The sequence below is a fragment of the Plectropomus leopardus genome, chromosome 2 (assembly GCF_026936395.1).
Source record: "Plectropomus leopardus strain MGB_pleo_1.0 chromosome 2, ASM2693639v1, whole genome shotgun sequence".
Classification (NCBI taxonomy): Eukaryota; Metazoa; Chordata; class Actinopteri; order Perciformes; family Serranidae; genus Plectropomus; species Plectropomus leopardus.
The window spans coordinates 5,814,429-5,833,471 of record NC_142177.1 but is presented as its reverse complement, the minus strand read 5'-3'; the positions used below and the strand labels follow the sequence as shown (position 1 = coordinate 5,833,471).

Genomic DNA, 19,043 nt, shown 5'->3' with positions numbered 1-19,043 from the left:
TTAAACCTTGTGCAACCGCTTGCTGACAAATGGACCATCCCAAGTGCTTCTGTGCAAACTAAGCTGCTGCAATCTCATTACCTGTCCCATCTCAACGTTACAGCATCCAACACAGACTTTGTGTTCTTCCCGGAAATGCATAGCTGTTTATTATTGCTGTTATTTATGATTATTGTATGTTTGTATAAAGCAGCTGCATTTGATAATAATAGGCTTCTTTAGTTATTAAATGTGCAAGAAAATAAATCAACTAATATAGTTATAACATGCATCTAAGTCAGAACAGTTATGACGCGTTTATGGATATTTTAAATTTATTCTGCAGACAATTTAACCCTTTGAAACCTGTATCGACATCACCTTTCTTGTGCTGCATTCTGACACCTTTCACAGGTTTTTAAACCTTTGAACCCTGAGCAATTTGATTTATTTTTTAAAACATGAAAAAGGATAACAAGCAACTTAGTAAGACATGTATTACAAATTGCAAGAAATTAGTAAACTAAGAAAATTATTTTTTAAAAAGCTAGGAAAACATCCAAAATGATACTTATAATTATCATAATCATATATTTAAAATTATTTTACAGAAGTATTTTAATTTTTAAGCTTCTTTGCTTTTGTTTCTTTTTCTGTTTTTTTGTTTTGTTTATTTGCAAATAATTTCCTTTTTTTAAAAAAATAATTTCTTGCTAATTTTTCTTTTAATATTGATCATTACCTTCTTCCCATGTTCTCGACAGAAATCAAGCCCATTTTAGACAGTTTCCTAAGGGTTAACACTTCTGTACACGGGCTGCATTAGATAGCCCGGTAGGTTACAATGAAGTGTAGTGAAAGTGAGGAGTGGACCCTGCTGACCCTAATGGATTAGCTTCAGTTAAAGCAGCTTACAGAGCATGCTCTGCAGGTTAAACAGGTGACTTCAGACAACTGCCTCTTTAGATATTGCTTTGTGAGATTAGCTCATACAGAAACAAAAGTAAAAACAGGTAATTCCACCAGGCACATGTGTATGGCCTGACATATTGATTATGCTATAACCAAGGGGATGTGCTAAAGTGTTCGTCATCTCTGTGCACTGTGTTTCTGACGAGGGGACCAGCTGATTGACGAGGGGACCAGCTGATTGAGTATTTGATCAGCCTGTTGTAAGAGCCTGACTGAATATTAGTTTCTGAAAACATGCAACAAAATGTTATCGATGAATTAACTGAATGCAGGACGCAGCACAGAATGTAAAACTTATTTTTCCTACATTGGTAACAAGTTATACCACAAAACCACAAGGCCTAATTAGAATATTTCTGCAGCTGGTCTAATCAGACTCTTTCCATTGGGAATATGCAGGCCATTATGCCAGCATAATTGTCTTTTATTTTTAGTGAGGTAGATCTCTGCTTTATACTGGGGTGCCATACCAATACCTGTTGTTTTGCAGGCAAGGCAGGAGGTGGGACCTCTTTTTTGATAATGGAGTGTCAGCATGAATCAGTCAGTCAGTTTATTACATAGATGTCAGACAGCATGCCCCCAGTAGGAGTGCAACACAGAAGCTAAGCAATGTACTGCTATAGATGGAGGTCAGTAACAAAATGAATATAAGCCACCTAAAAAAAGTCCTACCTAAAAATTCCATATCAGTTTAAGTATTTGAGAGCATTTTCAATGCTTGATCTTGCTGTCAGACAGCCTGTTATGACGGGGAAGCCATTAATAGTTTCAGTCCTTGATCAGTGACGCTTGTCAAAGCTACCTGACTCCTCTGACAAAAATATTATTTTCAGCACATTGATCAAGGGGCTGCTGGTCTATCGCTGCCTAACACATTCTCATCCCAACTTGTCACATGTTGTATCTTTGTCAGTGGACTTACGCATCTACATTTTCTGATTTAGGTATCCGTCTGCATCTGCTCTTTATGCTCCAGGATGTTGCTACGGTGATGTCAACAAATGCACATGGTGGGATGACATGCATGGTTGTGTTTAGGTAACACCAACACATGTAACAACTGCACGGATGGTTAGGTTAGGCATCAAAGTCACAGATGGTTAGGATTATAACTATGTGGCGATACTTACGCCATGATCTGAGTAAACTGATATGGCAAACCTCTTAAGCTTTGACTGTGCAACTGACTCAAATCTCTCAGTTGACTTGACGTCATTTACAGTCTGCACACATCACAGCCTCCAAAAGGCAGGCACACGGGCAGAGGATAATAGACTGTTGTTTATACGACCTCATTTTCACACTACGCTGGAAGGTCCTGCGCTCAGTGTGTCACGTCAGAGTGTGTTTTTACACCACACTTGTTCACAGTACACTGCATAGTTCCGTTCGTCAGCTGTGCAGGTTACGTACTGATCCTGAGACTCACTGTTCTAGTTGTCAGAGCTCCAGTAGCAGAATGTAAATTGTCAAACGGAGCAATTCTGTACAGAATATACCAATGTAGATGTGAGACTGCTTATGTTAATGGAAGTTCTATCAGTATTCTACATTTAGCTTGAAATCACTAATAAGCCATTATCTAAGGTTCTTGCTCCCAGCGGCAACATGTCTTCAGTGGTTCACTGTCTCAGATCCAGAACAGAGTTAGAGGCCACCGTGTTGTTTATAGAGTTATAGAGACGTCCATCTCTCCTTTTACAAGACTAGAAATTTTGACATAAAGGGAAACTTTGGTATTTTTCAGCCTGGACTCTGGACTTTTTAATGGGAACAACATTTTTTGAAATAGTATCAGTACTCATCAGGCAGCTGTGATACAGACTGCAAACATTTGTCTTTTACCTTATCTCTTTATACCTTTTCACTAACACTTCTAGTAGTGTTGACTTCCGCTCAAGTCACTTTTTGTGAGATTTCAGACAAGACTTCTTCTTTAGCAAGACTTAGTTAGACATCAGAACAAACAGACCGGATTGAGAAAAAGGTAAAGAAAAACATTTTTTAAATTTTTTTTTCTGCCAGGTGCTCTTCATTATGGTGTTGGACAATTATGTGTTGCAGGAATTGCCTTTTTTTCTAGGCCGACCTGAAAGTTCGCATTACCCTGGCTCTCTCCTCAGAAATTTTTTGTTGAATTTTGGATTATTGCACACAATACGATCTGTGGCAAACAAACATTTATGATACTTGCATGTTTTGTTTAGCAAGATAAATTAAACACCACTTTTATTATTTGTGAAGAAAATGAAATTGTCATCAGAGGGAAAAAGCTATAAGTGAACTCTGTAAAATCACGTCTTCAACGCTACCACAGTGTGGCTGTAAAGCTGTGTTTGGTGTTTTTTAAGACACATACAATCTTTAAAATTCATAAATTGGTTATTTACTGGGGTATTTTATGTCATATAACAAAACACAAAAGTCTCTTAAGCTAGTGTTCAACGCAGACCTCATTTAAGATATTTCACCAAAACCCCATAAAAAATGTTTTAAAGAAAAGAAAACATTGACTTTGAGACAAGGGAATCAGGAGTGGTAAAATGCAAAATCATTATCAAGTTTTAGGACTCTGTGCGGGCTATATCCTCTAAAAGTGCTTGTTTTTGCCACTGACAGACTCAGATTGTTATTTTAAGTGTCTGACAAAATAATGGAAAAAATATAAAAAATAAATAAATAAAATATATAAAGAAATAAAATGTTTTTTTTCCCACCAGAATGAGTCTTCTTAATAATAAATAAAATGATAAAGGGAAAGGGAAAGAAAAACATTTTATTTCTCAGAAGGGATCCTTTCCATAATGTTGTCAGACACTAATGGTAACAATCAGAGCCTGTCAGTGGCAAAAACAAACACTTTTTACATTTATGATGCACAATTGCCCCATAGGATTACATTGCAGTCTATTTCTTACGTGCTGGCTGCAGCACTTTACTCAATACTGACCTGATTTCAAAAAGATTTTTGTACCACTTAGGCACAAAAACATTAGATCAAAGGGTCCAGGCTGAAAAATATACAAATTAGTCTTTAATCTCAGATATGAAATTAAGATTGAATATTTCGTACAAGAGGAGTATTACCCCCAGACGCCCAAAAACTCCTTGTTCTTAATATATTTAGCTCTGGTCTGACATTTCTGATGAATGCTGGTATTAGTTTGCAGGCAGTGGCCCACACAGAGGACCAGCAGAACCTCAGACAAGAAAACTACCAACCATTGTGCCCACACATCCCCGCTTAGGGAAGGCCTGAATCTGCACAGGAGAATACTCACTCGAACACATGCACAATGATGAATCTAACAATCTGTGCACCCACACAGATGGCCGCTGCATTTTGTCATTCCTCTGCCTCTGGTGCACTCCAAGCTTGCAGATGCTGTTTTCGTTAATTTGTTAGTCATGTGTTAATCCTGTCAGAAAGACCAGCCCGTGTGTCTGAGTCCACTTCAAGTCAGACCACCGATCGGGATGAATCACTGCTCCCTCCCACCAAACTTGTGCTTTTTTTTAGAACCCTTGCAGTATTTTTTTTTTAAACAAGCTGTTGTGGTCATGCATTGTGTGCCTTTTGGCAGAAGACAAGCTCTTCTGGTTCAGGAAAGGCACTTTAATAATCAAAATACCCCAAGAATAAAGAAAGCATTGTGTTTGTCAAGCTACAAATCAAACCATATCTGACATCACGATTGTTGCAATTCACAATCACAACGGCAGCTGTGTCCAGTTTTCTATATATATACACACTTTTTTTTTTTTTTTCTTAGCTTCGTGGTAGAATGGTAGCCCGTCGTCTGTACACTGTATCCATGACAACTGAGTACTCAGTGATCAGCATTCAACTTAACCTAATGTCAAAATTAACCAAAGCCTGGAGACACTTTCAGTGGAATAAAAGTTCGCCTCTAAGAATTTGTGGTCATGACTCTGACATCACTGCATTTAGAGATATGCTGGTGTCAGAGACTTTAGACTGAGACAAAATCCTTCATCCTTCCTCTCTCAACTCAACAAATGAAGCAGTCTAAGTGGTCTTAAATGTACTTTTGATGTAATTTGTAATATAATTTGATGACTGATTGCATAACCAGTAAAAAGGAAGTGTCTGGCACTACAAAAAGTGCAGTCACATGCGTGATTAGTTTTTTTCCCCTTAATGCATCATATTGAGCTGGATTTTATTTCATCAGCACCAGGAATACAGCACACAAAAACATAAATCACAATGTAGAAGTTTTTGTTGGCTTAGGAGTACAACACAGAAATTTGCAGCCATTTACATCTTCTAAGGCCTCACTGTGCAAAAGCAGATGTGGTATGTAGAAAAAGAGGAGAAGCACTTTTATGGTAATGGATACTTGTGTAACCCCACTTACTCCTCTCCGCTCATCCCTCTAGATTCTGTAACTAAGAAACCAAATCAACGGCTCATCAGTGGGTTTGGTTAATGCCATTGAGCTCGCTTTTAAGGATAAAAGTGTCCTTTCTCTTCTTGGGCCACTCTTTCTCTTCTTTATGTTGCCATTAGGTATAATTAGGAATAATCAAGCTTTTACACATTTTCTAATGTAACCATTTAGCATATGCAGGCTTTCATGGAGAAATTTGAGCCCCTTCATTGTTTTGGAAGAACAAGGATCACTGTGTGGACGGTCTGCCTGCACTCTGTTTTATTCATATGGCAGGTTATTTGTGAGTTCAGTATTGTACAATGCTTCTGAATATTTCAGTACGAGAGGCTGTTCCAGATCCAGTAGCTGAAAATGTCAGTGTGATTTTAATGGGTCAACTGCAAATAAACCAGATCAGTCAAAGTTGTGAGATTGAGGTTTCCAAAGTAAACGTTATTAACTTAAAAACCTGGTTGCCCAGGGGCAAAACCACAAGATGCTATCAATCTGTATGAATAAGAAAGAAAGGAAGAAAGAAGATACAAACATGGACTCTACTTAACATACAGGTTGTTTCCTCACCTCAAATCTGGAAATCCGGGGCCAGAATCACTGTTTCTGACAGACTGTCACACACCTGATGTTTTTATCTCTTGTCCTTTCACACTTGAACATGCACAGCATGACCTCCTCTTTGTAAGGCAATATGTGTGCTTCTGTTTTTGACATACGTATACATGACATAATGTAGCCTAGACATTGACAAAAACCTCCAGTCACACGGATGTGATTGGCATTTTCTCAACAGTTGACAACATGTGACACAACTTATGCAGTTGTACTTGTTAGCAGGGATGATCTAACAGGATTAGTTTCTCTTCTGTCATCTTATTTTGCAATCATTTGGTCACTGAGGTTTCAAAATGAGACAAGGAGCTGACAGCCATGCTAGATGCTGTGTGAATCTGTAATGTGCTGATGCTAATGGGAATACCATTTATTTTGCAAGTATTTGGTCATTAACCAAAGTATTAGACAAATGGAAACTGATGATGACATTATAGGGGATAAGTTTGAGGATCATCTAATTCACAGGACACATCCTCTGAGGATAATGAATTTTATGCAAATCATTGATCGTTTTTGAGATATTTCACAGGTTAAGTGAAACCTTTGTCCTGATGCCCCGACACTATGACTGGGCACAAGCCTAGGGGCCCAAAGTCCTCCATCTGCAAAATGTCATTTAGATTAACACCTACTGACCAGGAAGACACTCAAAATGAACACAAAGAGAAACATAAAGATGCAAAGGAACTGCAAAGAGAAACAAAAAGACTACAGAGACAAAAGGACTAGAAAGAGCCACAAAGAGATGTAAAAGAACTGTAAAGAGACACAAAATGACAAAAAAAGACACAAAAGTAGCTCAAAGAAACATAAACAACTACAAGGAGACACAAAATGACCACAAAGAGACACAAAACAACAACAAAAATGATGCAAACTGACTACAAAATCTGTGTGTCTTGCTTCTATTAGGGGAGGTGGTGGGGCCTTTTACATATCTGTGCCCATGGGCCCATTGTCTCTTAATCTGCCCATGGCTGGAGATAAATAAAGTAATTTAATGAAACTGAATTGAAAAAGGCCACCACTGTCTCCTCCTCCAAGATAAAAAAAACTTGTTTCTAATGATATTTGTAAAAATAAAATAAAATAATTTAAGTAAAATGAAATAAAATAAAACAACAGGCTTGTTTCTGTCTAAAAAAAGAAAAAGAAAAAAAAAAGACTACATTACCCAGAGAGCTGTGCCGTAGTATAAATAGTAACGAAAGGGGCGTTCCGTCAGTGACATGTGGAGGAGGTAAGAAGCGGATTGCTGCCGAGGGCGCATTCAGCTGTCAGAGATAACGCCGCTCAGCCTGCTCTTACCTGGAGTTTCACTACCATGGACTTAACCGAGGATAGCGCTGTGGAAATTATCCTGTGCTGACCCACTTCTTCACGCGTTGCTTTCTCTCCCTGTCTTTGACGCCTTCTCTCGTTTCTGCCAGGTAAAGTCCGTCTCTATGTGTAGTTTTTCCCAGCCGGAGCATTGTTCATTTTGTCACTGAGCTGTGAGCATCCCTGTCGAGGAAGTAGCCCACGCGCTCATTTGTTGCTGTTGTTTTGCTGCAGCTCGTGCGGTAAAAGAACGAGGCGACTTGACATTTAAAAATTAAGCTAGCAGAAACGTTAGTGTCCTGTTTGGCAGCTTAGAAAACAGTTAAATTGTGTCACAAGACGCTCAAATTACTTTTAATATTAAGTCAACGGGCTATACAGATAAAAAAATACAAAGTTTGTGTAATTTATGTGTCGTATGGAGCGGTGAGGAGCATCTGAATTTGGGTAAATATGACCTTTAGTTTCATTCGGACAAATCGATATTATGGAAACAAATAACAAATATTTAATGAAAATGTCACCGAATGAAACTAGACCTTTTTTGTTTCATGTTACAGTCCTGCAAATTGGGAAGTTATGTCAAAATGTCAAGCTAAAATGTTGTTAAAATTTACTGTGTTTTTTGGTTTTGTCGTGAACACTATCCTTTTGGACAGAATTAGAATTTAACACTTAACCAGTGTAAGTAGTGTTGGGTTCACTAAGGTTTTCATTCTCTCGACCTGGATACTGGAGGATGGTGACCTAAATTGAAGGTGTGCATGTATTGTTTTCACACAGCTAACAAAAGTACACTGCTAGCATCTAAACTTGAGTTTAGTTTTCTGGGTAGGTATTTTTCATTGTTTCATTTCTATTAGTCAATTCTATGGGTGTTTTACATAAATATGTCCATCTTTAACCCCTTGGAACCTGGATCAACATGTGTTTTTGTTGCACTGAGTTTAGACACCCATTACAAGCATTGAAACCTATGGAACATGAAAAAAATGATTCGATTTCTTATAAGAACAGGGGGAAAAGGCAATGAGCAACTTCGCAAGAAATGTCTGGAAAAAAATGGCAAATAAATAAATTAAAAAAATTACAAAATAAATAAATAAAAAAAATTACAAATAAATAAAAAAATAAATTACAAATAAACAAAAAAATAAATTACAAATAAATAAATAAATAATAAAATAAATAATTATAAATATATAAATAAAATATATAAATAGTAATATGAGACAAGAGAATTGCTTAAAAATTAGCTATGGGGGGATTATTAGATATTATCCACAAAAAAAGGGAAAAAGTTCAGAAAACTGTTCTTGTCATTTGTATGAATATACATATTTAAAGTTGTGCAGGAAGAATAAAATTTTTGTTTTTTTTTTAATTTTTCCCCACTTTCTTACGGTCATTTTCATGTCCCTTTGTTTTTTCTTTACTTTTTCTTTTGCTTATTTTCAGGCTCTTTTTATAATTTTTTTCCTGATTTTTGTTCTAAATGGAAAATGACTGTACATATATATTAACAAAATTCACATGCCATATTTGTAGAAGCGCAATGGGCTCTATAACTCATCTTTATTTCTACTATAAATTATACAAAATGTAAGTCATTGCTCTTCTTAAATTGTTACTCCTGACCTTACAACAAGAATTGCTCTGAGGATTGGCTACTGAAAATTAAGATTCAGATCAGACTGACCAAAATCAGAATCACAATCAAAAATACTTAATTGATCTCTGAGGCAAAATTGTGGATCATTACAGTCACTCTGAAGCCAAGCATAGAGAATTATAGAAAGCAGAAATAAGTACTAGCACAATCTATATAAAAACAGAAAATTGGAACACAGTAATAATGAAAACAAATAGCATTAGTATGTAATATATATGTTTAACGTGCAGAGTGTGTAAAATACAAAAGTGTGTGCTTTATTCTACAATACAATATATAATATCAGTATATATAAGTTAAACATGTATGATGCAATAATGTACAACACAATGTATAAATGAGTAGAAAAACAATATATACAGTATATACAATATACTGTATATATTACACATATTGTATATATACAATATGTGTAACATGTAAAATGAAGCCCACATTAAAGAGCTGAACAAATATGGCACATTTGTTTAATTGCACTAGTTGAATTTTTGCATGAATCATCATAAAATTAATGATTGATACCCCTAGATCATTTTAGTTTGTGGGACACATACAGCTCAATTTGATTGAAAGTGGGCCAGAACTGTCAAATGCAGAATAACATATAAATAACAACACCTCCAAATGTTTCCCTTTCTTTTAGTGTAAGAAGACATTCTGAAAAGGTTATTCCTTTTACCAAACAGATGATGAACAGCAGGAGATGTCTTTAGAGAAATAAGTGCAACAATGTGTCTGCATGTGTACACGTTTCTACTCCTAAGTGAAGTAACGCTGGCATCACCACACCAAACTTAAGAGGAACCTCTTGTACAAGCAGCTTCAGACTTCCATCTTGAAACAATATACTAGGAACCCCAACTACTAAGGCACTGCCCAAATGTTTGATTTGTAAGTGGTCTGTAAGGCAGGTAAGCAGGTTAAATTATCCCTCCCCTCATCGACCATTTGAAAAATCAAATGTTTTGGCATGGCCTTAGTATTATATTGTTGTAAGATAGAAGTCTGATACAGCTACTGATTGACAAAATTTTCACAATCTTCATTTTATTTATTGTTTTTTCAGATAACTGCATTCTAATCAGGATAAAAAGCCTCTGAAGCAGCTTTTAAATGAAGTATCTGCTCACTGTTTAACTTGCTCCTGACACCTGGCACCTCTCAGCCTCCACAAGTACATCAATATTAGGTGTGCAAAGTCATCCAGTGGGCTGGATTGTACACTTTTAAGGGGCTGGTTCTGGTCCGCAGGCCATATGTTTGATCCCCCTTACCTAGATGATCATAATCATTGCTGTTTTCAGTTGTTTTTAAACTTTGTCAGCTATTGACAACTATAGCCTAACAGATATATCAGTCAGCTGATTTTATTGGCCAATATATAGAGTTATTTAGAATAACCAAATTCCTAATAAAGTTTACTTATTATTTATTTAAATGTAAATCTCAGGTATTAAATCATTTGTAGTTTTTATTTATTTATTTTTATTATTTTAAAAAAATATTTTTTATTTTTATTATTTATTTTTATTTATGAAGGTATTTACTAACACTGTCACTTTAACATATGCTGATGGACCTGAGTTACAAGCTTCCTTCTTTTTATATGTCAACTGGTACAGAATTACAAAAAAAACAAACCTTAAACCTTTTTCAGGGCATTTGTGTCCATTATGATAAACTTTAGTGTTAAACTATAAAATACCATGCCTTCATACCAAGTATTTTTAAAAAAAAAACATATTATGAGTTTTTTACTCCCTGTTATTGGCATCAGCATCTGCCCTAAAAATCCAGTGTCAGTCAAGCTCTACTGACAACCTGTGTGTACATGAACATGGAGCTGTAACAAATAAATGTTCAGTGTTTTTGGTTAATTGATGACTAATGGTTTATTTAGATTGTCATAGGTTCATATTGTGCTTATCATTTAAATAATTTGCTGAGCGAAGCATTCAATAATAATGGCTTAAAAAGTGTGATTTGATTCAGCTCTGCTGTATGTCTGTGACTACTCTAAAGACCTTTTGGTGTCAATCCTTTGCAGGTGCCGTCACCCCTGAGGAATCATGTCGGACAAGATGTCCAGTTTCCTCCATATTGGGGACATTTGTTCCCTGTATGCAGAGGGCTCCACCAGTGGATTTATCAGCACTTTAGGGTAAGTCTGCTTGTTTTTCTGTGGGTTGTCACGAGCCCTTTAATACCTCCACTTCCCTGCTGCAGGACTCCAGGTGAGTGTGACTGATGGATGGATATTCAGACAGTGTTGTCCAACCATGCAGTATACACAACTACACAACAGTACAAGCTGCAAAATAAAAACAGTAACTATGTAGCTCAATACAGTACATTTTATTTGATGAGGTAGTATTTATTGCCCCTGTTTGGATTGTGGTAGTTACCGTCAACAAAAGCATTACTGATTTCTTTCCTCCACATTTATGGTGAATAATAAGTTGTGTGATTTTAGTGAAATAAACCAGTTCTGGGTGGCAAAACAATGGCAAAACAAGCTTTTTTAAAGAAATTTCAAAATGTTTTAAGAGAATTTAGTTGAGATATGCAGAGGTGGACTTGAGTTATAGTTGAGGTAGATAGAGAAATGAGGGATTGTCGAATGCCTTTCTATCTTTAAACACAGTGCTTAGACTGAGCTCTCTTTAGACTCAAGCTCACAGTAATAGGACGAGCCCATTTGCTCTGCAGTAATTTGGTTGCATGAATTCAACAGTAACTTTCTGTTTTCCCGGGATGGTTTCACACCAAGGGTTATGGTGAGGTGCTGATCACTGGCAGTAGGTTTCATTATGGAAAACAAGTGTTGTACACCCTAGCTATGTATGCATTTCACTCTTGATAACATTGTCTAATAAATGGAAATATGATCATCGGAATAGGAGAGATGGTGGATCCTGCTGTCGTCATCGCTCTCCTTTTATTTCCTTGATGTTCTGTGCACAGTAACTGCGGCCTCAAATTACCCTGTCTCTCCCGCTACATGCTGAGCACCATTTATTTAAGCACTTGACGTCTTCCCTCCCCCCTAATTGTAGGCAACGAGTTAAAAGTGCATCTCATTATGTGCAAACTGAGCAAATACAATTGACAGGCACAGAAATAGAAGGCTAAATGGAGAATATAGAGGAGTGGGTGATCCCATATCCCAGTCCACCATATCTAATAGCATGTCTGACATGCCAGGCTCTATCTCCCAAACTTTATTGTCTTGCATCAGTCCTGTCTTGTTCCTATTTTTCCATGCTATTCTCTGCCCCAGGGTGCTTGTTTTTTTCCTCCCGAGGTGAAAATTAGCACAGCATTTGATTTGTCACCTCCTCCCTCTCCCTTTTTAAGTGCTGCAGTCTTCCTCCTTTTGCTATGTCACTATTCTGTTTACCACTCACCGCCATGCAGCAGCCTCCTCGTCGCCAGCTCTCAGAAACCGTGCTCTTTCACAGCTTAGCGTGATGCGTCACCCACCATGGCAACAAATATGTGCACAGCTTTGAAGACTGCCACCATGACAGAGCTCGTTTGTCAAATTTCCCATCCAGTGTTGTTATGCCTAGTAATCATTTCCCCCGGTGCTGCCGTGAGTGCTCGCTGTAATAGAGAGGAGCTTAGAGGACACGTCTATAAATAGCATCATTGTATTAGGTGTTTCTTTTGCTGTCAGCATACTGAATGTGACCCCTGAGAGATGGCTGAAGCCACCTGGATCCTCAGAGAGCACCCAATCTTGACGCTGGGGCGATGGGATACAGCCATGATGCTGCATCCCAGAATGCAAGAGACTTGACCTTGGATACTGGTAGCCTTAGTTGACAACCCTGTTCATTTTGGGCCTTGGCTCATCAGTACATCAGTGTGATCAAGGCTCCTCATTCCTACAGAGGAGATTCTCACACCATGTGCTTTCTTCCCTCATCATCACAGTGCTCCGGCAGTGCAGGTTATACTGCATGAACTATAAAAAGATGTAACTGACTGGACCGGCGAGAACATCCTACTGAGTTGTTTTATTTTAGCTGCTCTACTATCTCATAGTATTCCCAGGGGTTTCCCTAGAATGCCTTGGTATCATGGGACCACTTAAAAAAAACATGTTTTACCAATGTTTTTAGTATATTATGTGGATAGACAAGATAACAATAAATAATAATGGTGCTAAAATAGATTATAATGAGGTAGTGCTGTTGTTGTACTCTTTAAAAGAGAAACCCGGGTTCCTTTCTTGGGTACAGATACACTGATATTACAATCCATCTACTTGTGCCCCAGTTTAGAGTTTTTATCCTCATCCTCTCAGTCGTTGATTGACAGCCTCTCACATAAAGCATATTTCCTTTAATAATACTCAAAATATTAATGTCATGGCAGAAATGCAGAGGAAATATTTAATCCTTTCTCCATTTATTTTAAGCTAAAGTAAGTGTTTTTTGATTCAATCTATTCATCACATGAAATCATATGAATACAATTCTAGTTCTATTAATTTGCGCATTTTAAACAGTGTAATAATGATAAATATACTGTATATTGATGGGGGTTAGTGGTATATTAGACAGGGTCCTCATTTAGGATCCTTTTGGCCTGTGGGTAAAAGCTCTTCTTTTCACCAAAATAGATATTGGCATTAAAACAAAAACCGCTTGGTAACAGTTAGGAAAAGATAATGTGGCCTAAATCACCCGCTTTTGGTGCCATAATCCCAGCTGGAAACTAGTGTTGTCAAAAATATTGATATATTGATATTTGAAATGGTTTCAGTACCCATTACATGGTATCAGTACTATTGATACTGCTTTCTTGCTCTTTCTCTCCAACAGCAAGTTCACAAACACACAGACACACACACACACACACACACACACACACACACACACACACACACACACACACACACACACACACACACACACACACACACTGCTGCAGTACCCCTGCCTCCTGTCACTCAGTCACAGTGCTATCTACTTATCACTCTTTTCCTTTGCTCCAGTTGCATAAGAGCTTTTGCAGCACAGTTTGTTTTGTCTTTTATTACACAGAAATACATTTTGAATGTGTGACATTCTTAGAGGCCTTAACATGTGCACTGCTATAAGACTATTGTTTTCTTGAATCAAAGAATTTAATTTATTATCCCTTAATTTATTGTTTATTCACTGAGACTAAATAAGACCAAAAAAGTTGTCACAATCATGTTAAAGCCTTGTTATATTATTAATATAAAAAAATAGATAAATGTATGCCCTTTTTCCGTGTGGAATTGAAAATGGTATTGAATATCAATGTATTTTAAGGTACTGTATCAGAGTTAGAAATTCCAGTGTAGTGACAATCTTAGCAAATATGCAGCAATGTCTTGTTAAAAAAAAACAACCACTTTTTGTGGCTATAAAGCCGCTGGACAAACAGTAATGGTTTGTTAAAAAACAACTGGCTTTGTTCTTTGTTGGTCTTTGTAATTTTTATTTCACTCCCATTATTAGAGAACTACTTTACAAATTAAAAGTTGTCGCGCACAAACCATATGAAAATATACAAGTGCACCTGAAACAATTAATCAGTTAATTAGAACATTAAATAGAAACTATTTTCATAATCATGTAAGTCATTTTTCATGCGAAAACATTTCGTGCTTCTGGCTTGTCCCTATACACACACACACTCTCACACACACGTATATGTATGTGTGTGTGTATGAGGACTTCCTGCTTTTCCTGTTATTTTTTTATGAATTTGAATTATTTCATTTATTGAAACCTTTTTGCATGTTTATTTTTACTCTATTACTTAAATGCATTTTCCTGAAATCACATTAACTTTGTCAAAGCTTATTTAACACTAGGCCTACATCAGTTTCACTACTGTAGAAGTTGTTCTTGCATCCTTTTTTGGTGCAATCCTTCCAGTCTTGGCCATGTGCCAGAGTCTTTGCACACAGCACAAAACCTGCCCTTATATCATGTTTAGTGTTTACCTGTGCTAATAGGTAACTTATTATCAAGTGGGATTCATCATTGAGCACACCTGGTCAGAACAGTTTTAGATGGTTAAGAATGTTTGATTTATCTGCAGTTGACTTATCTTACCTTGTTTCTTACCAGAAAATTAGGGGAAATATGAGATAAATTTAAGAGAATGTTGCTGCATGAGGCTCACTGTCTGCTATAGCTGCAGCACACAGACCCTGATGAAGATCTGTGAGTTGCAATGCATGTATTCTCTCCATATGCCAAACATGCTAAGAAATTATATAATCAGGTGGAAAATAGTAAAAATGACAAATTACAAGGAAAAAGCCCAAAATGACACCCAGAAATAATACAAGGCATTTTTTAATACTTTGATGGCTGTGGGATAACAATTGCAGTTTGAATGGGTTTCAGTGGTGCATTTTTCGCACCTAACAGTATGAATGTAACAATTTTGATTACACATTGTATTTTAGACTTCTTGTAGGAGCTGAGCTGGAAATTCCAAGGTCAAACAAAAATACACAATCTTGCCAAAATATATGCCTTATGCATGAACACAATCAAAATAATAAAAAAAGAATGAAAAGCACTAAGGGTTAATAAATACACTTTTTTTTATTGCTTTGTGAAAATGCTGTGAAAACCTCCTAGTGGGTTATACTGTAGTTATTGTAATGGTATCTGTCAGTTTACCTTTCTGTAATAGGATATTTTGCACAAAGTTACTTGATAGAAACTCTATATTTATTACGTTTAGAAGTTGATATAATTAGATTTTGGGTACACGGGCTTTATGAATTATTAGCAAAATAATTAAGATGTCTGTTGGTTTTTACAGTATTACCCTGATTAGCATAGGGGGTTTTATTATAATGTTAATATAAGTTTGATTGTTCATGTGTGGATAATCGAAGCTTTTCGAGGGCGTATTGAATTTTAAAGTCTACATAAGTTGCATGTGTCTTGAGTGATTGACTCATTGTAACGATGGCTGTGTCCCCAGGCTTGTTGACGACCGCTGTGTGGTACAACCAGACACAGGAGACCTCAACAACCCACCCAAGAAATTCAGAGGTAAGGCCTGAAAAATCTCTCACTTCTCACTTGCTTACACTTCTCTTCGTCAGTTAAGTCAACACATTAGTTTTTCACTAGTAGTTTTACTTCTTAGCAGTTGGGGTAAAAATTATCGTTTTCCGGTCTTTACCTCGCTATCTGTTTTGAAATGTGGTCTTTGGTGTTCTCTCAGACTGGTCAGCTGTAGTTTCAGTAAGAATAGCAGGTGTGCATTTGATTCTCAGAGGGGAATCATAGGACGAGGGGAGTAAATCGTGTGTAAAAGCGATGGAAAGAAAATGCTTCACATTAACAGCACTAACTAAGGCCTCCATCAAGTATCTGCTGTAGAAATTTCTATCAGATATGGCCATTGCTGCCTATTGCAACAAAGTCACTTTTGAAAATCATACACAATACAAGCCTGGAGTCGATCAGTATTTAATCAAATCATCTAAATCAAGGCTTTATTAGTGGATAGGATTGGCACTGGAAGGCACAAGGAATAGTAGAGTAAGTGGTTGTTTTGGGTGAGAGCCCCTATAGAGCTGTTTCAATTCTTTTTGGCTTTTTTTGGGTTCAAATGGTGTTTTATATTACTCTGATTTTTGGTTGGGGCAAGGTTTGGACCTTCTGAGCGGAGTTTGCATGTTCTCCCCGTGTCTGCTTGGGTTTTTTCTGGGTTGTCTGGCTTTCTCCCACATTCCAAAGACATGTAGGTCAGGTTAATGGGGACCGTAGGTGTGAATATGGTTGTTAATTGTTGTCTGTCTATATGTGTCAGCCCTGCGATAGCCTGATGGCCTGTCCAGGGTGTACCCCGCCTCTTGCCCAATGACAGCAGGGATAGGCTTCAGCTTCCCCGCGACCCTAACGAGGACAAGCGGTTTCGGACAATGAATGAATGAAGGAATGATTTTTAAACCATGAATTCGTGCTTTTATTCTCCTCTTCAACCAAAAGTTGCTTTGCATTAAAATAAAGTCACTTTTGTGTTCCGAAAACTATGTTGAGATGGAAATGGTTACATTGGCATGTTATCTTGTTGGAAACATGTTTTCCATTGATTAATTCTATAGCCTTCAGATATTCTGCTCACTTGGAAAAAAATGGCCCAAAAACATTTGGCTATCCATTACATGAGCTGCTTGACACAAGGCAGGTTAGATAAATTAACTTGTGCAGTTTTTATGGCTAATACTGACCCTGTCATTAGTCACTACAGAACTGGATGATCATCTGATATATGTGTAGCTAATGCAGCCGTCACTAAATTTAGCAAATTGACTGCCACTTTCTTGTGAATGCATTTCTATGTTTTGGCAGGTCTCCAAGAAAGATCTTTAGGACATCACTTAAGACTACCAGTGTCATTTCCATTTTCTAGGAACAGTGTTCTTTCCAAACTGATTAGATTCAGTTGATCATCTTTATACATATTAAGCCTCACAGGACGTTGTTTAACATGCTGCTGTCACAGTCATAATTGTGCTCTCCTGAGCGTCATCTCTGAGTGCTGATAACCAGTAAGATGAACATGCAGCCGCTGACTGTGGAGGACTATTCCCAGGATCCTTTTTGCCACAACATAGATTCATTTTATCATGTAACATTTCTTTACATTTTTTTGGGCCTGTATAGCTGTCTTTTAAAAGCTGAATACATTGACTAATTTTGGTCACTTCAATTGAATCTCTGAATCAGAATTCTGTTATATGAAACCATTCATGACTGAAAAAAAGATATTACACAAAATGCTAGTCGCTGTCTGACTTAGGTTTAAAATAAGTTTAGATAAAGTGAATAAACATAGAACATGGAAGTTCTTTCTGAAAGTGTGCTTTCCAACACCTTTGGTTTATATCAGCAGGATATAAGACAAAACTCCAGTTAGTCTCCTCTTGAGAAATTGCTGTAAAATTTGGATGTGTGCATTCTATTTGAAATGGGTATGTCATAATAATTTTGAGCAAATGAGCAGAATCTCAATATCATCATTAATATTCTGTGCTGCAAAGCGAGGGCCAGCATGGTGTGCCACAGTGTTTTGGCTGGTAACATTTGTGCCACTGCAGCAAACAACAGACAAAAAATTAAAACAGTGAATATAACAAAACTCCTTTTCCCTTTCTGCTGTTTGATGTTTAAATCAAGTTTCATATCACCAGCTGGAGTTCATAAATGCCACTGGAAATGGCAGTCAGCATTTTTGAGCGCTACTTCATGTGCCTCTACATGTGTGCCTGAGTGATCATTCTGTACAATGGCTACAAGATTTATAGTAGTGGAATTTAAGGCAATAAAAATCATTTTTTTTAAATAAGCTTTTGTTTCCCATGTCACTGAATAATGATATTATTTTATTACAATACATGAAAACATGACTGCTACATACTGAAAAAAGCAAATAACTGAAATTAGGAAGTAAAGTAATCCAAGTAAATCATTAAAAAAGGATGGGCTATCTTATAGAAGCGTCTTGTGTGTGTGTGTGTGTGTGTGTGTGTGTGTGTGTGTGTGTGTGTGTGTGTGTGTGTGTGTGTGCTTACCATTATTTTTTAAATTATACTTTTAAATGCTGAAAAAACAGGAGATCTACGGCATGTAAATACTGTTGTTATTTATTAAAACATTGTTTTAGGGGATGCTTGTATTTGTGGTCATTGTCTCTGTCTTAAACAAATCTTAATGTCATGTGACATGCTACTTCGGTAAGAACCAATATTACTGGGACCTTTAGCTAGAGTGCAGCCGACTACAGTAAAACTTATATGAATAGCCCTGGCTTTTAGTTTCTTCATTTAGTGAACTCAACAGGCCTATATTTGGGACAGGCGTCTATATTTGGGAAAGGGGTCTATATTCAGGACAGGGGTCTGGGACGGGCTTTTATTTCCTTTTACATAAAAATGTTGCTCAACAACGATGGAAATACAATCAAGCTTCATCAAGTTTCATTAAACCTCTTTTTTGCATCTCTCCTGTTTACTTTGCCTGCATTACTTCTTTGGTGCTCATGACTTCTGT

The 19,043-nt window shown here is 36.9% G+C and overlaps 1 protein-coding gene across 13 annotated transcripts in view; it reads left to right on the top strand.

The window, feature by feature from the left end:
• The first annotated feature begins 7,197 nt into the window (after positions 1–7,197).
• Positions 7,198–19,043, top strand: part of LOC121952371 (inositol 1,4,5-trisphosphate-gated calcium channel ITPR1) — a 123,430-nt gene continuing 111,584 nt past the window's right edge. For 12 of the 13 annotated variants that reach the window (XM_088083404.1, XM_088083358.1, XM_042499025.2 and 9 more), the window contains exons 1-3: positions 7,199–7,411; positions 11,021–11,134; positions 15,964–16,034. In XM_088083404.1, the coding sequence (XP_087939530.1) occupies positions 11,043–11,134; positions 15,964–16,034 (163 nt within the window). In that variant the 5' untranslated portion in view covers positions 7,199–7,411; positions 11,021–11,042. Of the gene's footprint in view, positions 7,412–11,020; positions 11,135–15,963; positions 16,035–19,043 lie in introns of all 13 variants that reach the window. The other variant, XM_088083393.1, reaches the window with a different exon arrangement.